The 22439-nt window shown below is 41.8% G+C and overlaps 1 protein-coding gene across 3 annotated transcripts in view; it reads right to left on the minus strand.

Annotated features, from left to right (window-relative positions):
* The window catches only part of LOC127663106 (rho guanine nucleotide exchange factor 6-like), a 54281-nt gene that overhangs the window by 18390 nt on the left and 13452 nt on the right, over positions 1-22439 (minus strand). For all 3 annotated transcript variants that reach the window (XM_052154557.1, XM_052154556.1, XM_052154558.1), the window contains exons 2-7: positions 6457-6578; positions 5936-6140; positions 5748-5818; positions 2856-2950; positions 2630-2725; positions 2123-2245 (exon numbers count right to left, since the gene is read on the minus strand). In XM_052154557.1, the coding sequence (XP_052010517.1) occupies positions 2123-2245; positions 2630-2725; positions 2856-2950; positions 5748-5818; positions 5936-6137 (587 nt within the window). In that variant the 5' untranslated portion in view covers positions 6138-6140; positions 6457-6578. The remainder of the gene's footprint in view (positions 1-2122; positions 2246-2629; positions 2726-2855; positions 2951-5747; positions 5819-5935; positions 6141-6456; positions 6579-22439) is intronic.

Below are 22439 nucleotides of genomic sequence, written 5' to 3' on the forward strand. Positions count from 1 at the left end.
TGATATATAAATAAAATAAAGTATTTGACTAAAAGTACACCTGTAAAATCAATTTTCTTTTCTCTTTACATCATTATAACTCTCCGATAATGCACCTCATACATTCCCTTCCAGTGGGACTTTGTTCCCTTCTCACACAAAGCACTTGTGCTTGTTAAAGAGTGACGTGCTATCATAGCAACCACGTTATATTCCATTTCCATTTGTCCTACGAAGGCCGTCTTGTTTAAATGAGGCTTATTTGAAAGAGGACACTACGGTATACTGCAGCCTTCAAAGGATGCGTCCTACCAAGCATGCAGCCTTCCAAATGAGAGACAGCCCAAGTCATGACCCCTTTCAAAATCATTTTGCTTCAGACCAATTTAAATAATTTAGACTAGATTGATTTTTGAACAGTTTTGACAAATACAATACATAAGTATGGATTGAGAGCACATTTTACTCCACACAAGAACAATATTTAGCCAATTAAATATTTTAGAGTAGTGATAAACTACAAAAATATATCTTCACATCATAATGTTTATGAATATTGAGATTTTGTACATTTACATGTCTTTTCCAGGCTTGGAAAACACAATTTTAAAATTCTGATACTTCCAGATTTCCTAGACCGTGGGAACCCTGATAATTGTCAACGCGTTTTCCTTTTAATTTTAGCGAGTCTTGATTTTCTAATGAGCAGCATGTTTACATTTGATATACAAGTCATATATTTCAGTATAATCAATTTGCAATCACGTCAACAATGACTTTCTCATATAATAATAACAACTGCAACTATGTTGGGGAAAGGTTGTATAGTGGGTGTGAAGAGCGTGCATCACTAGATGCTGAATTATGATAAACCATGTTTAGACTTAAGGTGAATCATCTGAACATATGCCTTAACTACATGATCAAACTGTGGAAAATGCTGCAAAAAGTTGCAGGGTGACATGCAAGTGAGAAAACTAAGAAAACATTTTAAAAAAAGTGTGTGTTCTGCCTCAATCAGCATAACCACAGCTATAGATATCCTGTTAGGTTAGCGCGGTTTCCTGTGAGTTGGAGGCTTGCCTGAGTTGCCTTTACATTCTGTCCTTCTGTCATGGAGCATATTGAGGTGGAAGAAGAAAACCAAGACACCTTGTTGTACCACATCATACAGGAAGTATGTAAAATGTGGCTCAATCATCAGCCGTTGTTGAATACCAGTGAATTTCACATTTACATACCAAAGAAACAAAAACAGGCAGAAGGATGTTAAAACCAGCAAAAGTGACATCTGCTTAGGTCAAGTCACTGAGGTCAATGAATCATGGATGAATAAAAGCTTGGTAGTGACACCTGGTGGTAAATTTTTTACACACACACACACACACACACACACACACACACACACACACACACACACACACACACACACACACACACACACACACACACACACACACAGATGATTTCTTTCCTTTGTGAATAAAAAAAGGAGATATTAATTGAAGAATGTCCAAGCTGCTCTTGTACAACGAAAGTGATTACAATTAAATTGAATGGTGACTACGGCTGTCAAGCAAGATTTTCCAAGGCCAGATATTTAGGGAATAACAACCTGGTACACAAAACTATAATATGGCTTCAGAATGCTTTGTGTATTGTGCACAAGTCATACTTACTATTGTCATTATAATGTTTTGTCTTTTTGGAGCTTGACAGCCCATGGTCCCCATCCACTCTCACTTGTATGGAGTAGAGCAGCTCGGACATTCTTCTAAGGCAGGGTTTTTTTTCCATATTTGTGGCCCCTTCGGCATATCGCGGCACCGTTTTGCACCCAGTTCGGCCCCGTTTCATGGCTAGCCGGTTCTACCTATGGCCAGTCCGCCCCTGACCCCCACCTACCTCGGTTCAGAAAACAGTTAGTGCTAGTCCAAACTCAAAACCACTCTCGCAGTTCTCACTTTGAACCGCTCAAACGAACAGAGCAATGTTTTGAATGTGCTTCAATCTATGAATAGCTACCAATGAATGAACTTATATTTAGGATAGGAGAACATATTTTAACACGGAAATGTCAGAATTTCACCTTTAATTCCATGCAAAGGCTAACGGCAAATACCAATATTTATGGGATACGGACCTGTGATCAGTGAGCACACCCACTGCAGAGGGATGGCTGGAGCAATAAGACAAGTAAAGAGTTCTGATCTGACACATAAGGTTCAAGTAACAGCCCCCAATGCGTTGCTGGCCCTCTGGAATCCTGAAAGGCAAAAATACACAAACAACAGATGCTCAAATCAGACATGCTAAATACTTGGTTTTATACATTATGCGACATTGGGCTTCAACTCTTTAAATTACTTGACAAATGGAGTTCTTTCCTCTGTTGACATATTTTCTATTGAAACAGGATGCTGGCTTGGTGCATTTTGAAAGGCTAGTACTTTTTTTAAACAGCCAATTGGATTTATTTACATATAGATAACTTCAAAGCTAATAGACAGAGACAAAAACCTGGGGTCTTTAACATTTCACCACAAGATGGTGCTATATACTGTATTTATAGTGAACACAGAGCCAAGCAATCATTTGAGTTTTAAGCATGCTTTATAAATACTCTTGCATGCTGAAACACAGCTCTTACTTGGAGCACTCCTCTAATGCAAGACACAGTCCCTGTTGGAAAGAGAGTATGTCTTCTAAATTGCCATTCAGGCTGGAGAAGTCTGCATTGGAGAGCCTGCAGAGAAACATAGAACTGTCATTGTCCACATGGGTATTAACTGACCGACCGTGTTTCCCAAAATGTCAATCGTCTTTGATATCAAATGGTCCCTGCAGCCATGGTAACATCTGGATATCGCTCTTACTTGTCACTACTCTGTAGAGGGCACAGGTAGCAGCCTAGTACCGTTTGCATTTCTTTGACAAACTCTCTCTCGTGTTCCAAGATGTCTTGTACCACCTGAGAGACAAAAACCACAGCAGCACCAATGTATAAGAAATACTTAAAAAAACACAATCATTACATCAGTGGTTCTCAACTGTTGTGGTACTGGCCTGTTCTGACCACGGACAGCAGGGAGAAACTATGCCAAATGCAAAAAATAAAATGCAACTAGCCACAGGATTGTGCAGTTAAAATAACAAAATAAATGAACATATCAACTGTTGTTATGATAAAGAAGGAAAAAAAACTTTCTGTATCTTTTGTTAATGATGTCAGTGCTGTGTGTCCAATCAGACTCTTTAGGCTTTTTGCCACAAATGTATCATTTGGTACAATCTAGCCAAATTAGGCAGATGCCATGGACAGGTTGTGTGACATACCCTCATCTTCAAAAACCATGAACAAATGTACAGAAGATAAAATAAATATGAACCAGACTACATTAAATGCTAGTTCACCTTCAACAAGTTTGAACACAGTTTGACCAAACCGTTTTTATTTTTTTGATACAGTAAATTGTTGCCTCAAAAATCTAAATTCAAGAGACAATTTTTTATTCAGCCAATGTCATATGTACAGTACCTCATACATTTAAAAAATATATATGTACACATCTCATTAGTATTCCTCAATATTTCTCTTCTGTATAATAATTAAAAATATATATAAATTGCAAATAATAATAATAATAATAATAATAATAATAATACATTACACTGGCGGCGTTAAGTTGGGAATAATGTACAGAATTCATCAAAGTGACATTCAACTGATCACAAAGTATAGTCAGGACATTACAGATGTAAAAAAACAGTATCATCATCACAATTTAAAAAAAGTCCTTTTTGATCAAATCCATTTCTATCAGAATACAGAGACAGACACAGATAATTTTGTCATATGAACGGATACAAATACAGATAATGGCTTCGCTACACCCTTACTCAACCCTACACATATTCACCATTTGCAAGCTGTACATCACAACAGATAAAATAATCTTGCTATTAAAATATAGATTACCAAAATAAAGATACGAGAAGGGATGTTGTAACGGGGCTCGTGTTTTTTTTTCCCCCTCCACTTTTCTCCCCAATCTGGAATATCCAATTCGCTCTAGGTCCTCGTAGTGGCGTAGTGACTCAGAGGGCGGCAAATCACGAATATCAGTTGCCTCCGTTTCAGAGACGTCAACCAGCGCATCTTATCAATTGGCTTGTTGAGAGCGTTACCACGAGTCATAGCCCGAGTGCAGGCTTCATGCTATTCACCGCAGCATTCACGCACAACACACCAGGCGCCCCACCGAGAGCAAGAACCACATTATAGCGACCAGGAGGAGGTTAACCCAACATGACTCTACCCTCCCTAGCAACCGGGCCAATTTGGTTGCTTAGGAGACCTGGCTGGAGTCACAGGGCTAGAGTGTTTTAATCCTACGTGAAAATCCCATATCCTTATCAGCAGAATAGGGCAAAATAACATTGGTAATGAAAACCCCAAGTGCTTTGGTTATTGTTTCATGTCTGAATTAGCACTGAGTGCCTGCTTAAAAACAGAAGTGAGTGTGTGCAGTTTCAGGCTCACCTGCAGCTATTTTACCCTGGGTGATGTCGGCGTGAATTATTAATAATATATCATTGTATTATCAGTACACGACTCTCGCGCTGAGCGATGTCAGCAAAGAGTAAAAGTGTTTTGACCATCGCTGTTGTAACTGACTGCAAAAAGAAAATGTTCCAGACAGGAGAATTAAATAACAAAAGCAGCTGGTTTTCTCTGCTTGCCATTTTCAACAACACACACCGCATGCAGAATAGTGATGTCATCAAGTTAGTCCACATGAAACACAGGCTGAGTTTATCCATTTACATTTACAGATCCATTCAGGTGCATTAGCGGAGATTGTAACGGTGCGTCTATTGGACGCTTAGTTTTATTTGCCAAAATTTGTGCTCCAGATGGGTTATTAAACTTGAGATGAACCAATGCTTACCAAACCATGGGTGGCGAACCGTCCAGTTTGTTTTTTGATGAGAACAGTTACACCGCTAGTACATATACAGTACATATTAGAACATGCCATTTCTTACTAAAAGTGGTGCTGATGTTTCAGTAATTGACTTGACTTGGAATTGACAATACTATTTGATGCAGAAGCAACAAGGAATTAAACTATAGCAAGTGTAACACATGAACAGTATGATTTGGCTATTGTCATTTGGGTGTAGTACTGAATTTATGCAAGTTGTGTAACTGTTTAGACTCAATTTATAAATGAACCATGAGATAATAAATATGCGTAGCTTATTTGTTGCTCAGTACATGTTTGACAGATAGTTGCGTCTCATGAAATTTCAATGTGAAGTAATGAATACTGTTCTATAGTTGTTGCTTCATCTCTTTGATAAAACATCAAAATATATAAGAATATATCCTATTTTATTACTTTCAGTCTTGAAAATATTTAGAAAATTTGACACTCTCTAGGAATTTTGTAGATCTATTTATAATAGATATACGTGCCGGGTCGCTAAAGACCCGAGGTATTTAATGATGTTTGGCGAAACACCCATGCATTTAAGTGAAAATAATTTTAAATATTGTTGGGCCTATGCTTTATGGTAACATAACTACATTTAAATGTTTAATTGCAATTTTTTTTACCTTTTGTACAATAAACAATTTAGGTGCTGTCTTGGGTGATAACTCGATGTGCAATATATAATCCAGGTCCTGAAGCACAATCAGTTGAGAAACACTGCATTGGACGACATGCTTGATATTTGTTCATGCTTCTTCAAGAACTCACCACACTGTAATAATTTTTTGTTAGCTGAGGGACAACAAATCCTTTTATCGCTTTTGGAGATATTGGTTTTTCTGTATAAAAGAAAGGGACATTTTAGTTAAAGATCCACTGCTTTAATTATGGCCATTAAGGCAAATTCTATCAATGCTTTGATGCATGTAGGAGTTTATCTTGGATTTCCCACTCACCACATGGCTTGACCTCTCGTACATAGTTGCTAGGGAACCAGCCGGTCTTGCAATTAAGGGTTCCCTCCCACCATCCACCTTCCTCCTGGCGTGTGACGTGGATGAGCTCACCCTTGCTGAAAGACAGCTCGTCCTCATTGTTCTGTTTGAAATTGAAGCGTGCCTTTACCACCAGCTTTCCACCACTTCCATTCTCCGACATCTCCTGGAAACATCAGCAACAAGCAAAAATGTATGCAGTTACCTGGGGCACAAACCTTTGCTTAATATAAAACTCAATAAATGTGTACAAACAAAATCTAAATATGCTTACTATGAATTTTAAGTAAAGCTTTCACATTAGATCACAACACTACATTAATTTCAGCATGTATGTAAACCTTTGAAACTAGAACCAAATACTAAATGTTTTGAAAAATATACTCAATGTGATTTGTTTCTTTGAGATATACATGCAGCCTGTGACCATGACAAAATCCAACACCTATTATCAGCTTTATGGCACTGTTCTGATTTCTTACCACTGATTTTGATTGCCTCCGTAAGGACTTGTTGTACTTTAAGGTGGGAACAGCTTGAGAGGAGGTTGACAGGCTAGGAGCAGAGGCACTGAGCTGTGGACATGTCCTATTAGGAGTACAATCTGGATATGAAGAGAAATAAAAATAACGAAGTTATAATACAAAAAAATATATATTAGTTGACAAGTAAACAAGATGAGGCTTGTGGAGAGAGTCATTAGTCCAAAATTGACTGTGTGTAATCATTGACCACGTTCACATACACTTAAGAAAACGGTTTATTCCAGGGTTTTTGCAAAAAGCAGCATTTTGAAACATCATGCAAACTAGAACGCTGACTTCCTTAAGTCGTTTAAGGGATTGGATTAAGACAGGGTTCTAAATGGGGACGTACCACCCACCAGGTGGTGTTCAAAGGATGCCAGGGGGTGCTGAGAGCAAATTAGTTGCACAAATGTGGGGTGTTTATCAGTCATATCTATCAAATATATCATCAAGTTCCTTGATGCGTTAACACATTTATTTCAGTACAATACCAGCCCTGGTACCTCGGTATCGATATTCGATACTAGGGCAAACAAATAAAAAAAATACATCTGATTTTTTTATGAAATTACATAGAAAATTACTTGTCTAAAAGAACTCCATAAAGTCTTATAGATACATGGAGTTTTATTTTTGGAAACTCCATGTATCTGGATTCTACATTAAATGTTTTATTTAAATGTTATGATCAAATTGTGTCTAATCAAATACATAATGTACAGCTTTTATCAAATGAAAATATAATACTTTTCAACTATATATATTTAAAAAAACAAAAACAAATGCACAACAGAGCTTTATAGTATTAATGAAAACAATCTGATTACCGGAGGCAAAAGGCTGCCATGGCTGAATCACAACATGCTGATATTCAGCACACTTGCTTCAAGGGATGGACCGATACCACTTTTTCTCTTCGGATCCGATTCAGATATCGGAAATCTCAGAATCGGCCGATACCGATCCGAAACTAGTGCGGATATTTTGCATAATCAGTTTAGAATATCTTTACATTATTGTGTGGAACTAATTGGGTGTGCTCTTGAATATGTAAAGAAACACAAACCTCTAAATACACGTTATTTTAATATAAATGTATATCTCATTAAGAACAACTTTATTGTTAACTATTATACTGGATAATAGTAATGGATAAAGTCATGAGTAGAAAATAAGTAGGTTTTTTTTTTTTGGCCAATTTTTTTTCAGCTTCTATCTGGACATTAAAGGATTCAGATCTCTTTTTTTGTTCAATTTAGTTGTAAGATATCAGCTCACTTTTCATTCACACAGTTATTTTTTGGAACCCATTCAACTTAAATATTATTCTAATTTGTAAAATCAATGATGACGATAATAATAATAATATAATAGTAATATTCTCAATCGTGCACCTTTAACTTTTAAACCCTCATGCTTTTATTTTGACATTCTCCAGGAATTCCTGTATGTGTCCGTTTGTAAGCAAGTTCACAGTAGTTTAATTCGCTTGTAATTCAATCCATCCATGCATCCATCCATCTTCAACCGCTTATCCGAAGTCGGGTCGCGGGGGCAGCTGCTCCAGCAGGGGGCCCCAAACTTCCCTATCCCGAGCCACATTAACCAGCTCTGACTGGGCTGACCCGAGCGTTCCCAGGCCAGTGTGGAGATGTAATCTCTCCACCTAGTCCTGGGTCTTCCCGAGGCCTCCTCCCAGCTGGGCGTGCCTGAAACACCTCCCTAGGGAGGCGGCCAGGGGCATCCTTACCAGATGCCCAAACCACCTCAACTGACTCCTTTCAGCGCAAAGGAGCAGCGGCTCTACTCCGAGCTCCTCACGGATGACTGAGCTCCTCACCCTATCTCTAAGGAAGAAGCCCGCCACCCTTCTGAGGAAGCCCATTTCGGCCGCTTGTACTCGCGACCTAGTTCTTTCAGTCATGACCAAACCTTCATGACCATAGGTGAGGGTAGGAACAAAAATTGACCGGTAGATCGAGAGCTTTGCCTTCGGCTCAGCTCTCTTTTACGTGACTAACGGTGCGATAGAGCGAGTGCAATACCGCCCCTGCTGCCCCGACTCTCCGGCCAACCTCCCGCTCCATTGTCCCCTCACTCGTGAACAAGACCCCGAGGTACTTGAACTCCTTCACTTGGGGCAAAACCTCATTCCCTACCTGGAGTACGCACTCCATCGGTTTCCTGCTGAGAACCATGGTCCCGCTTGTAATTCAAATTCTGGTAAAAAAAAAAAAAAGCACCTCCATTGCTGTTCTAAATGCATGAACTGTACTACTGAGTATCTTCAATCATTCAAAAACTTGCTGAAGCTGCACATGAATTTTATATATTTACTTATTAAACACAGCCTTTTGTGATTCACAGAGCTATTGCACATCTTCAAGTGGCTTTCAATAAAATGCACGACTCATATGAACTACTTTGTGTTTTAATGGTTCTTTTATGTCATTTTTGGAGCTTGGCAGTAACGAACATGGCCATACACACAGTTTTGGATTTGGATCTGGCTAGTCGGACCGATACCCGATCTGTGTAAAAGCTTCAGTATCGGAGCTGATGCCGATCCAGGTATCGGATTGGTGCATCCTTACTGACATTGTCTTTGTGTTTGTTTTTGAGTTGCCACAGTCTGAAATAGACTGGCATGTCTTAGGTTCAATATAAGGTAAAAAATGGCAAGAAAAGAAACAGCTTTCTCTTGAAACTCATCAGTCAATCATTGTTTTGAGTAATGAAGGCTATACAATGCTTAAAATTGCCAAAAAACTGAAGGTGTACACTACAGTCTTCAAAGACAAAAGACAACTGGCTCTAACAATGACAGAAAGAGATGTGGAAGGCCAGATATACAACTAAATAGGTGGATAAGTACATCAGAGTTGCTAGTTTGAGAAATAGACGACTCACATGTCCTCAGCTGACAGCTTCCTTGAACTCTACCCGCTCAATACCAGTTTCATGTTGAAAGCCTCAATAGTAAAGAGAAGACTCAGGGGTGCAGGCCTTATGGGAAGAATTGCAAAGGAAAAAGCCACTTTTGATGGTCAGGGTATGACATAGGTATGACATACATCCAAATAAGGTTGAGACCCACTGGATTAAGAGAAAGCGGTTTAACATACTTAGGTTTCTCTCTCTGTGAACGCAGCATTGTGGCCATGTTAAGGCATAAGCAGCGTTTTGATGGATCTTTGAAGAGTGCACATGCGTGGAACAGACCAGGATAACAAAGGTCACAGGATTGATCCTAACATTCACAGTAATCACAGTAATCAACATGTAATTCAACATTTTTGGGAGTACAGTGGGAAAAATAAAAAACTGTAAACTATATCCATTTATATACCCCAAAGTAAAATAGCGACTGTATATAAGCTCATACAAGAGTTTTTCATAAGCGGGAAACCCCACTATTGCAGTGCAATTCCGATGCAGGTCGCAATAGAAAGTTAAGGAAACAAGCACGGCAACAACTCTGGAATATCTGGAAAAAAGTGAAGCAACAGAGAATAAAATTGCAAAGTCTTCTTCAGATCCCATGTTTGTTATTAACACAAAAGTCACAGGAAAATTACATTGCTGTGGACAAAGCTGTTTACTGACCAAGCTGCATATATACAGGAGTAAAGAGAATGGTGCTTATACAATGCATGTAAACTGGAATGCTGTTTTCTCGCAAAAACCCACTTTCTGGTGTCCATGTAAACAAAGTAATTGGCTTGTAAGCCCATAAGTCCTGAACAAGGTAACTTAGTGGTAAAACCTGCTGATCAGAGACTGTTAACAGTCAGACACATCCCTTTTCATTTTCAGTTCAGCATGGCATGTTACGCTTTAAACTCTTGGAACACAGGTAGCTAACATGCATCAAATGCATGCCCTACTTGTGGAAAATATCGATACAAAATGTTTTATACATTACAGTGTGGCAAATATTGAACAAGCTGTAACATGCAAATTACAGTCAAAGCATATGATTTAATGAGGCCATGGTTAATTTCTGCCTCACTCTTCCACAGATTTTTGGAACGAATTGGCCTGATTTTAAGAATTTATTAAGGGAAATTTGTGATGATGGGTCCTGTGAAATAATGTCTCAGAAAGAACAACTGAATAATGGCCCGTTATTGCCCCAGCCTGAGTCGGGCAGTGGGGGTTTGTGGTGATGGGGGATTGGTCATGTGTCTGTCTGCGGGAGAGAGGGAGTGGTGTGGCTCTTCAAGCTAATTGACATGATTTCTAACAGCTGTTTCTCATTACAATGATAGAGAGATGCCTTAAAACAGTCGAAAATGGAGAGAGAGAGCACCACCATAATTTACATTTACATTTATGCATTTTGGCAGACGCTTTTTTCCAAAGCGACTTACAGTGCAATTATTACAGGGACAATCCCCCCGGAACAACCTGGAGTTAAGTGCCTTGCTCAAGGGCACAATGGTGGTGGCCGTGGGGTTCGAACCAACGACCTTCTGATTAACAGCCCTGTGCTTTTGCCACTACGCCACCACCACTCCACCATATTGCAGTGACTGGTGTGCCTTATTGTGGGTTTCAATATTATTATTATTATTATTATTGTTTTAAAGCTGAAGTCGTTGAGAATTTATTGAGTGTTTTTGTTGCTTTGAACTGACAAATAAGAAAGAACTGTGAAGGCTGCACTCAAACGAACTGAAGGCAGAGAATAAAAGCTGAAGCATGTCACCTGTTTCCATACCCAAACCTGAAGATCCATTACAAAATGTAAAAAAAAAGAATGTAGTACCTTGTTTAACTATGACACCATAGACACACAAAAATGTATTTAATGTCAAACAGCCACTTGCAAGTAGTACTGAGTCAGGATAGCCATCACAGGATTACATTGCCACCTCTAAACATCTCAATTAGTGCACACAACCATTCCAAAATGTGTTGTGTCTGAGTTAAATTACCAATAGTCCAAAGCTCACTGCACTCACATGTGTGTCACAACAAACAACTGCTGACAGCCACCAGTCTCCCTTCCCACTAATATTGGTGAGTATGTGGAGCAAGTATCAAAGGGAAATGACAGCCTACAGACATACACTACTGGTCAAAAGTTTGGGCACATCTTAAAAACCTTTTGATTTAAAGCATTAAACTTAAAGCCTTGAAAAATACTTTTTTTAGGATGAGTTGGAGTGGATAGTGAACAAAAAGCAGACAAGTGGACAGCATACATAGTAACACCTTCAATACTGTTTAAAAAGCATGCCAGGTGGCAACTACAATGTTGGTTGAGAGAATGCCCAGAGTGACCAAAACACACACGTCAAATCATAATAAACCATGATAATCATGTTTTATCTTGCTATGAGCAATATGTTGTTCATAAATAGAGGACACGTGATGAGGAGGCATGCAGTGTTAGATGAAAGCAGTCAGGTACCCTGTTTGCTGTACTCTGGGCTCTGACAGATCTGCAGCAGGCAGATTACTTGGTGTTGATCTCTCCTGCTCCATCTATGCAATAACAGCTCAGTATGTCTGCTGAATTTCACGCCGTAAACACAGTGCATGAGAATCTGCTCCAAATGCTCCACAGCCAAGACAACAGAGAATCCAGATAAGGTCCAGGAAAGGAACGTCTTCTCAACCCTTTAGAGCACTCTTCAGAGTGAGAGACTTGCTGTTTCATGCTACTTCATCATAGCGATTTATATTTGAATACAAATAGTCAAATCAACCTGCAAGTCTTGAAAACGTAATTCTCTTTTATGTTACTTTAATGCAGAGGTTGCAAAGCTATTTGTAAACTTTTAAATTTGGAGCACAGATTATATATTAATGACACATTCATAAATGTTAGAGGAGTGCAGTTTGGAATAGTAAATACAAACCGGATACATTTTAAATCTTAAGTTGTAACACTTCACAATGAGGTTCCATTTTTAAGTTAACATGAACAATACTTTTACAGCAATTAATCTTAAACTGTCACCACACTAGCAGACTCAAAACAACTCAATATCAGTAGAGGGTGTCACACATGCAGACTATTTTGCTGAGATCTCGCTTGCTCCATTTGGATGCATGCATAGGTGAATTATGGACCTGCCCAATGGGACTGCAAGGTCTCATAGCCCATGAACTCTTCAGGTGCTGGTGAATAAAAAAATGTATTGTACTTTCATTGCTATAACAGCATGCTTGTCCTACATAACAGAAAATAAGATACTGATATTTTATTTTCACACACACAACAGTTGTGTGTGGTACAAAAGTATTGATTAACAAAATTCCCACACCTTTCAGCCCTCCAAAGATTTCACAGTGGAGGGTAAAGTCTTTGAAGGGAACAGGGTATTAAGATGTTAACTTCTTAAATGGAACGGACCCCATAATCGAGATGAGTTAAAAAAGATATAACAGCACGAGTCAGAACTGCCTGAAATCGTCTCGGGTTACATGTGTAACCCTTGTTCCCTGAAAAAAGCGGAACGAGATGTTGCGCTGCTAAGCGCTACGGGGAACAGCTTTAGCTGTGAGCCGAGCTGACTAATGTGTGGAACACATCAATGAACATTGACCGGAATTTATAGCCTCGGCTGATGTAATCATTAGATGCACCTGAGGCCAGGCTATAAATGGATACGTCACCAGGTGTCGTCAGATACTTCTTTTTGAAGAGCAGTCCTGGGACGTCCCAGTGCAGCAAAGCAGTGCAACATCTCGTTCCACTTTTTTCAGGGAACAAGGGTTACACATGTAACCCGAGACGTTCCCTTTACAAAAAGCTTCACTACGATGTTGCGCTGCTAAGCGCTACGGGGAACGCAATACCCACGCCACCGCACTTGGGGCTGTCCGGACCCCTACGGTTGTGCAGTGTACTCACAAAAACGCGAGAGGTCTCAGACAGTCATCTTCAGATGTCGACTCAAGGGCATAAGAGCCCGGAGTAGCATAAACATCTAAACCATTCAATTTTGATGAATGTGTGCGGAGAGGACCAGCCTGCCGCATCACAAACTTGTTCAGGCATGAGCTGAGATGTCGACTCAAGGGCATAAGAGCCCGGAGTAGCAAAGCATCTAACCCATAAAGTTCGATGAATGTGTGCGAAGAGAACCCTATCGCAACACAAACTTGTCATAAAACTGATGAATGTGAGCGGAGAGGACCAGCCTGCCGCATCACAAACTTGTCCAGACATGAGCTTGAGATGTCGACTCAAGGGCATAAGAGCCCGGAGTGCAGAACATCCAAACTAAAAAAGTCCAATGAATGTGTGTGGAGAGGACAACCTGCCGCATCACAAACTTGTTTAGGCATGGGCTGAGATGTCGACTCAAGGACATAAGAGTCCAGAGTAGCAAAGCATCTAGCCCATAAAGTTCGATGAATGTGTGCGAAGAGAACCCTATCGCAACACAAACTTGTCATAAAAACTGATGAATGTGATGGAGAGGACCAGCCTGCCGCATCACAAACTTGTCCAGACATGAGCTTGAGATGTCGACTCAAGGGCATAAGAGCCTGGAGTGCAGAACATCCAAACTAAAAAAGTCCAATGAATGTGTGCGGAAAGGACAACCTGCCGCATCACAAACTTGCTGCAGAGGGAGACCTCTAGCCAAGGTTTTAGAGGAGGAGAGCCCTCTGGTAGAGTGCGCCCTGAAACCTACTGGCGAAGCTTGACCGCACGCCTCGTAGGCCCGGGCAATAATGAGGGTGCCACTTTAAGGGCACCCCACCCACCAAGCCGTGGCAAACCGTAGTGGCCACATAGAACCTGGCAGTGGCGAGGCAAGTGCCCGCTGACAGTTCTTTCTACAGAAAATCCAGAACTGAAGCAAACTGGCAGTTAGCTGGTTCTGTAATAAGAACTTTAGTAGAAGGAAACGCATGCAGACGCATTTGCGTTACTGCGTTCAGCCCCTCCCGAGGGGAAAGATTCCACAATTTGGGGCAGGGATGAAATATTGCCCTGTGCCTGAGATAGAAGATCCTTCCTGTTCGGAATCGCCCAAGGCGAGCCGTCGAGGGAAGAGATTAGCTCTGAGAACCAAGCCCTGTTCGGCCAGCGCGGTGCTATCAGTAAGAGGCAAAAACCCTTGCTGGCGAACTCTGGGCAACTACTACCTTAGGGTGGAGTTCTTAACTACCCCGTTGGTATTTTCTGTCTGGACAGTACATCTGCTCCCATATATGGGCATCCAGGGATATAACTGACCTGAGTGACAGGAGCTTGCCCTGGGCCCTAAGGAGAACCCAACGTGTCAGAAATACAGCTGACAAGAACGTGGGTCTCCTTGATGATTTATGTAAGAGGCTACCGCTGTATTGTCCACCCGCACCAAGACATGGCAGCCTCAGGAGGAAGTATTTCAGGGCCAGAAATACAGCCATCAACCCGAGACAGTGACTGTGACAACCGAGCTGACAACCCTCCTATCCCCTTAAGCTGGACGACCACTTAAGGCCACTACCCCGCCCGTCAGGGAGGCGTCTGTTGTTAGCAGTCTGCGACAACAAGACGCACCTAGAGTGGGACCCAAGGCAGAAAACCGGGGTCTGAACCACATAGAAAGGGAACGAAGCCTGAGGCTCATAACCCTATTTAGCCCAGGGGTTTTGGCCCTTGGAAGAAATCCCCTGGCTTTTGGCCACAACAAAAACGGTCTCATGAGCAGAAGGTCCAGAGGGATCACCGTGGACGCGTTCGCCCTGAGACCTGGAAATCATTGATACTGATAACAGTGCAACCTTGACCTAGCCTGACTTTGCTCAGGGTGATCTGAATGGACTCAATCCTAGCGGGAGACAGTTGTGCCCGCATTGTGATTGAACTCCATACGATGCCCCGATAGACAGTGTTCTGAGTGGGAGAGGACGCTTTTCTTGGCATTGAGCCTCAACCCCAGAGAAACAGATGAGCTAAGACGATGTCCCTGTGCTGAACTGCCAGTTCCTGGAACTGCGCTAGGATCAGCCAGTCGTCTACGTAATTCAGAATGCAGATGCCCCGCAGTCGCAAGGAGCCAGCGCTACATCATGCATTGTGAATGTGCGGGTAAAAAGGGCTAGGCTGAGTGAAAGAACCTGACCGTGGAAGACTTCGCCCCCGGAAGTGAACCTCAGGAACTTTCCACGTTGTGGCAGAACTTCTAAATGAAGTATAGAAGTGCGTCATTAGATCGATGGTGACCAGCCAAACGAGTTGTAGGGCTTGAGACTCGACCGTCTTGACAGGCATCATCTTGGACTTGAACACCCACGGGTAGTTCAAGCTTTAAGATCTAAGCCAGACGCCACCTCTCACCCTCCATGGGAAACGGGAAGTATTTAGTGTAATAACCTAACTCTCTCTCTGGAAGGGGAACACATACCATGGCCCCTTTAACCAGGAGATTGAGTTTTTTTTTTTTACAAAAAAGAAATCCGGTTTACGGTAGTGAGAACACGCCGTTGAAACACGGAAAAGCGGCGAGAGAATTAAATCCTGGCGCCCTTATAAGACCCACAGAAAAGAATATATCCGTTCCCTTTCTTAGACTGGTAGATAAAATCTATCCTCTAATTTGGAGCGTTTGGGGGTCTCTTTTTCGCGTGGCCAGTCCAATCTGGCAACCGCACGAGTAACAACATCGAGCAATTCCTCCGTAGATTTTTTTATCGCGGACGGAAAGCTTCGAGGCCGGAAGAGAATCGCGATCCACCTCATGATCCGAAGAAGCGTCGGAGCAGCCGAGATCATGTGAAGGACCAGCTGGGTTTGGGGAGAGTGAGAGAAAGGGGTCAACCCGTCTCTCGCTCCTCAGCCAAATCCATGCACGCAGCCCCACGAACGATCTTTTCGTGAGTGCTGACTCCGAAGCAAGCGAGGCGAGCACGACGCACTCTGCCTGTTAAAGCAAATCGCAGTGCTCGCACCGCCCTGCTGCAACGCAGAGCAGCGTGCTCTTACCCCCAAACAAACAGCAAAAACTGATGTGTGCCGTCTTCAGCTATAGAGCAAGAAGAGGGAACACGCACCGTTCATGACTTTCAGTCATTCTCTCTTTTTCTTTCTTTTTTTTTTTAGAAATATATATATATAATATTTTCTAAACAGAAGAGAAAAATAGAACAACGTTCACTACACACTGCCTAACTGATTCTATCTCCTAACAGAGGAAAGAAAGTTTTGACAGGGTGTGTGAAACACACAGAAACAGAATCGCTCTGAAAAAAGTTTCTGACGACACCTGGTGACGTATCCATTTATAGCCTGGCCTCAGGTGCATCTAATGATTACATCAGCCGAGGCTATAAATTCCGGTCAATGTTCATTGACGTGTTCCACACATTATTCAGCTCAGCTCACAGCTAAAGCTGTTCCCCGTAGCGCTTAGCAGCGCAACACCGTAGTGAAGCTTTTTGTAAAGGGAACTATGCTGAGTCTATGCTGGATGTAGCTTGAAAAAGTTAGAATTATTCTGTATAGTTGGTTAGTAATATATAATTGGTAGGACTATTACTGCAGGTAAAATACCCACCATCAAATAGGCTTTAAAAATAACTGTTGTTTATTCTTTACATTAGCATTACATGCTGTTCAGTAGATTAGTGCAACGCTACCAGTATGAGAAAGTACAGTCTTATATCATGGTATAGCACTTACAGAGTCTAAACACTCCCTCACTCAAGGTCTACTGTCTCTTCTGTGCCAGTAATAACACTATATCACTCGATGCAACAGTATCAAAGAGCAGTCATTGCTGATCTTTGCAAGTGGATTTCAGAGGAAAAGCGCTGCTGGAAATGTGGTCGTTCCCATGCACCTGAGATATGTAATTTAAAGAAACCCTGCAGTGACCGTGGTGGCATTCACCTTCAAGTGCTTCATGGTGTGGCCCAAATTCATATGACCAACACATCATCAGCTACCTCTGAGAGCCGTATAAACCTCCTACCCTCCATAGCATCAGGCAGAGTTCTCTTGAAAGTGGTACCGGTGCTACTACACCACAACTCAAAGACATTAGAGACTTATGCTATATTGGATGACGGAGCACAGTGCACCATGAACCTACCCACTGCTGTCCAACAGCTACAGCTTAGAGGTGAACATGAGACTCTAGCCCTTCGTGACTTTTGAAATCTCTCCCAGAAATAACCCAGAGAAACGTTATCAAGTATTGGGAGCATTTACAGTTCTAGATCTAGTGGAACAGACATACCCAGTTCAGAGAAGGTATGCACACCTAAGGGGAGTTCCGCTACAACCATTTTACAAGGTACGTCCACTGGTGCTCATATGATCAAACCAAGTTCATCTCGTTACTGCCAAAGAGCCTATTAGGCAAGGGGCCAGAGGGGGTCCAGTAGCAGTTCATACAGCTCTTGGGTGGATTCTTCAAGGAGCAGAAATGAGTACTGCAGACCATGCACCAGTGCAGCAGTGTTTCTTCCTCTCAACTGTCAACCCAGACGATCTTCTCTACCGAAATGTGGAAAGGTTATGGCAACTTGATGTTTAACCCTTTCACAATGAAAAACTGGTGGTCTGATCTAGGGAATATAAAGAGGCTGTGCATCTTCTTGAGTCCCGAACTCAGAAAGTCAATGTCAGAGGGTTACAGCGTTACGCCACCCCTCTTCTGTGGAGACATGGTGCACTTAGGCTCCATACAAGCTGTACTTGCGAATCTGAGGAGCACTGAAAGGAGACTCAAGAATGACCATGAGAAAGCCTCAACATATTCAGGAGAAATTGCTAAACTGATTGGGGAAGGTTATGTAGCCAAACGCAGGCATGAGGAAGAAACTCAGTCAGAGGTGTGGTACCTACCCCACCATCTGGTGAGCCATAACAACAAGCAAATACTGGTTTTTAACTGTTCATTCAGACATCAGGGCCTGTCCCTTAATGTTCAACTCCTGCCAGGTCCTGTGCTTGGACCATCACTTTTAGGCATACTCCTACGTTTCAGACAACATCATGTTGCTGTAAGTGTGGACATCCGAGGTATGCTTCATCAGGTCTGTCTGTTGCCAGAAGACAGACCCTTTCTCCGATTCATCTGGAGAGACCTGCAGAATGAGAACCATCCAGATGTATACGAGTGGCAGGTTCTACCGTTCGGTACAACTAGCAGTCCATGTTGTGCTATCTTCATTCTGCAGCATCATGCCCACAATTCTGAAGCCAAATATCCAGGTTTGCTACAAACAGTGCAGCAAAGCTTCTATGTCGATAACTGCCTAACATGTTTCCCTACTGTCTCTGCAGCCAGAGAAACAGTAGATCAATTACGCAGTATGGTAGCAGAGGGAGGGTTCGACCTCAGACAGTGGGCTAGTAGTCATCCAGCCATCATGGCTCATCTTCCAACTAAAGAATGCTCCTCAGTTACAGAGCAGTGGTTAGTTTATAACCAAATTGACCCTTTGGAGCCCACCCTAGGCCTCAGATGGAACTGTGCAACTGATGCACTTGGCTATCATTACCGGCCCATTGCTCATGCAGCACTGACTATGAGAGTAGCCTACCAGGCGCTGACATCACAATATGATCCACTGGGGTTCATACAACCATTCACCACCAGAGCCAAAGTGATCATCCAACAGCTGTGGGCTAAAAGGAGAGAGTGGGATGACCCAGATTTACCGCCTGACCTCCAAGCTGCCTGGATCAAGTGAGAAAGTGAGCTTGAACATATCAGTGCAGTGTCCATTCCTCGTTGTTACTCACCAGCATCCATAACTACCACAGAACAGCACAATTCCCTCCATGTGTTCTGTGACGCCTCTGAACAAGCATATGGAGCAGTGGCGTATTTGGCAGTACACACAAACAGCGATTTTCACATCTCCTTCATAATGGCCAGATCGAGGGTTGATCCTAAGAGGCAGCAATCCATCTTTCCTCTGGAGCTTTGTGCTACCATAGCTGGAGCTCAGTTAGCCAAACTGGTGAGCGGTGAGATGACTCACTCCATCCGTCAGACAATCCTATGGACAGACTCCATGACTGTGCTGGAGTGGATTCAGTCAGACTCCTGTCAAGTCTCTGAGATACAAGAATTAACAGACCACAGATCATGGAGGTATGTAAATACACATGATAACCTGGCTGACGAAATAACAAGAGGTAAATCCCTCCAAAGTCTGGCCGAGCTTAGTCGATGGAGTCAAGGGCCTTTATTCTTAAAATAGAGCCCAGAACACTGGCGTAAGATACCAAAACTCACACAGTCAGAGGGAGCATCTGAATTTAAAGGGTTTCCCTGCTATTGCCTAATGGCGGTTGAAACTGCTTCCAACCTCCCTGATGCCTCTCAGTTCAATACATGGTGGGAATTAGTGAAGACCACTCAACAAGCCTGTCAAGGGGCAGCCACATCAAATACGGCAAACAGTAATCTTATAACTAATAGAGAGGCAGAAGCTGTTCTGTTGAGGACATGTCAAGCTCAGAGCTTTCCAGAAGAAGTAGCTGCCCTTAAGGCACATAAACCTATCCTTATACACAGCCGATTATCCAGTCTTGCTCCTGAGTTGGATCCATTGACCAACATGCTCAGAGTTGGGGGTCGACTACGGAAGCTGATGAATTCAGATTCAGAGCAGCTCCACCTCATTGTGCTGAACCCCTGCCACCCAGTAACACAGCTCCTTAAGGAATTTGATGAGCACCTGTTGCACCCAGGTGAGCTTTGGCCCATATCTGGTCAAGATAGGAAGAAGAAATGAGAAGTGCTGGGGATTGATCTTTAAATGCCTCACAACTAGGGCAGTTCACATTGAGCTCATTAATTCAATGGATGTGGATGCCTTCCTTCTTGCACTCCGTCGGTTCATAGCCAGAGGGGGCCGACCAAACGAGATCCGTTCAGATTGTGGCACCAACTTCCATGGGGCGGATAGAGAAGCTTTTTTTTGTCATGGAGCCAGAACTGAAAACCCATCTTGCAGATTACCAGATCAACTTCAAGGTTAACCCACCCAGCGCTTCACATTTCGGTGGAGTACGTGAAGGCCGCTCAATAAAGAAATGCTCTCCAGATAGCAGTTGGGAACCAAGCAGTCTCCAAAGATTTCCTGTCCACAGTCCTAGTGGAGATAGAGGGGATCCTTAACTAAAAATCACTGGGTTATGCTTCAACAGAGGTGGATGACCTTGATCCAATCACGCCTAAACTTCGCCTTATGGGGCGGCAGGGATGCATCACTCCCTCAAGTAGCCTATGCACCAGGAGATATGGGGCGGCAGAGATGGCGTCACTGTCAAAACATGGTAGATCAATTCTGGATACAGTTCACAAGAAACTACTTACCTATGCTCCAGACAAGACAGAAGAGGCACATAACTTCAAAAACCCTGGAAGTAGACTCTGTTGTACTGATTGTTGACCCACAACTTCCTAGAGCTCAGTGTCTTATTAGGCAGAGTTCGAAAGGCATTACTTAGAAGTGACGGATGTGTGAGGACTGCGGAAGATGTCACTGGCGGTAAAACTTACATCAGACCAGTTGCCATCTGAGACAGTTGCCCGCTCTAGAGGGTAACACTAAAGACAAGTAGAGATTTCCTCTAGTTACCCATTTGCTGCTCAAATGTGGGGGCGGCTGTTGTAAATTCTTTACATTTTCAATTGAGTTATTTTGGAAACACACATTTGATATGCGTTTATGGTTAAAACTGCACAAATAAAAAGGCCAAGACCTATCTGATGACTCAGAATCCCTTACCAGAGTTCTGTAGCGGTCAATATCCTTCATTACCAGTTTTCAGTGGGGCAATCCCCAACAATAACCAATAAAGCATATTTGAAGGACTTGATTGGTTGGTTATTTTGATACATAAATGGTATAATCAGATAGTGGTTATGATATTATTTTTTTAATAAGCTGATGCTGGGAAATTTACTATCAAAATGTTTCAATGTGTACATTGCAACCTTCTACAGACAAACTGGAGATCATTTAAATCTCATTTTAGCTTTTTAAAAATTAACAATATACTAAAAGTCTAACCCTTGCTAGTCTTAATATGCCCCTGGAGTTATGACACACTTGCCGAAAATGGTGGAGGGGTGACAGACATACTCACTGCAACTCTCTCTCTTAATCCATGTCTCATGCTCAACAAACACATTTGGTTTGTAAATCGCAAGTTTTATCATGATACAATATGGAATTGATTATATTAGCCAACAATCTGATGTTTGTTGATACCTAAAAATCGACCGCGATGCGATTTTGATTTGATTCAATTCAGTTCAGGTGCCTGCAATCGATATTTCGATATTATGTGTCTATTTTATACAATCAATTAATTTTTATCACACAAATACAACCAAAATATAATTAGAATATTTTATTGAGCTCTCTGAAAAGTGCAAATCCAGTATCCACATTGGGACAGCCACAAGAAAATATTTGTTTTTGAAAATAATACAGAAAAATAAATCATTAAAATAAATAAAATCAAATACATGTGATGATCAATAGTTTGATGACAGCTTCTTGCCCTGTGGAATGAGGGAAACACTAGTGACAATTTGTCATCTCTACTACTACAGTCAAGCAAGTCTTTCAATCAAAAATACCCAAGACAGGAGAGCAATACATTTTTTTTCTTGGCTACAACTTCCACAGTTGTATTGATAAATTCTGTTACAGTTTACTGTGATAAATGTTAGTAAGTTTTGATGTGTTGATATGAAAAGTCTAGAAATGAATGTGGGGAGAGAGGTGTTTTTTCTTTTTCTTGTGTTCGAATGTTCAGATTGTCATGGCTGTTTAGCCGTTGTCATACAATGGCAGTTTATGGTGACCACCTCTTCAAGCTTTAAATGGATGCAAAATTATAATTCAGAAGTAAAATTATAACTTCTGAAAAAAATTCTCATGCAGTCTTCAAATGGGTCGCATGCACTACGATAACAATGGAAGTCCGTTATTATCTTGCACGTGAG

Source organism: Xyrauchen texanus, chromosome 23, assembly GCF_025860055.1.
Source record: "Xyrauchen texanus isolate HMW12.3.18 chromosome 23, RBS_HiC_50CHRs, whole genome shotgun sequence".
NCBI lineage: Eukaryota > Metazoa > Chordata > Actinopteri > Cypriniformes > Catostomidae > Xyrauchen > Xyrauchen texanus.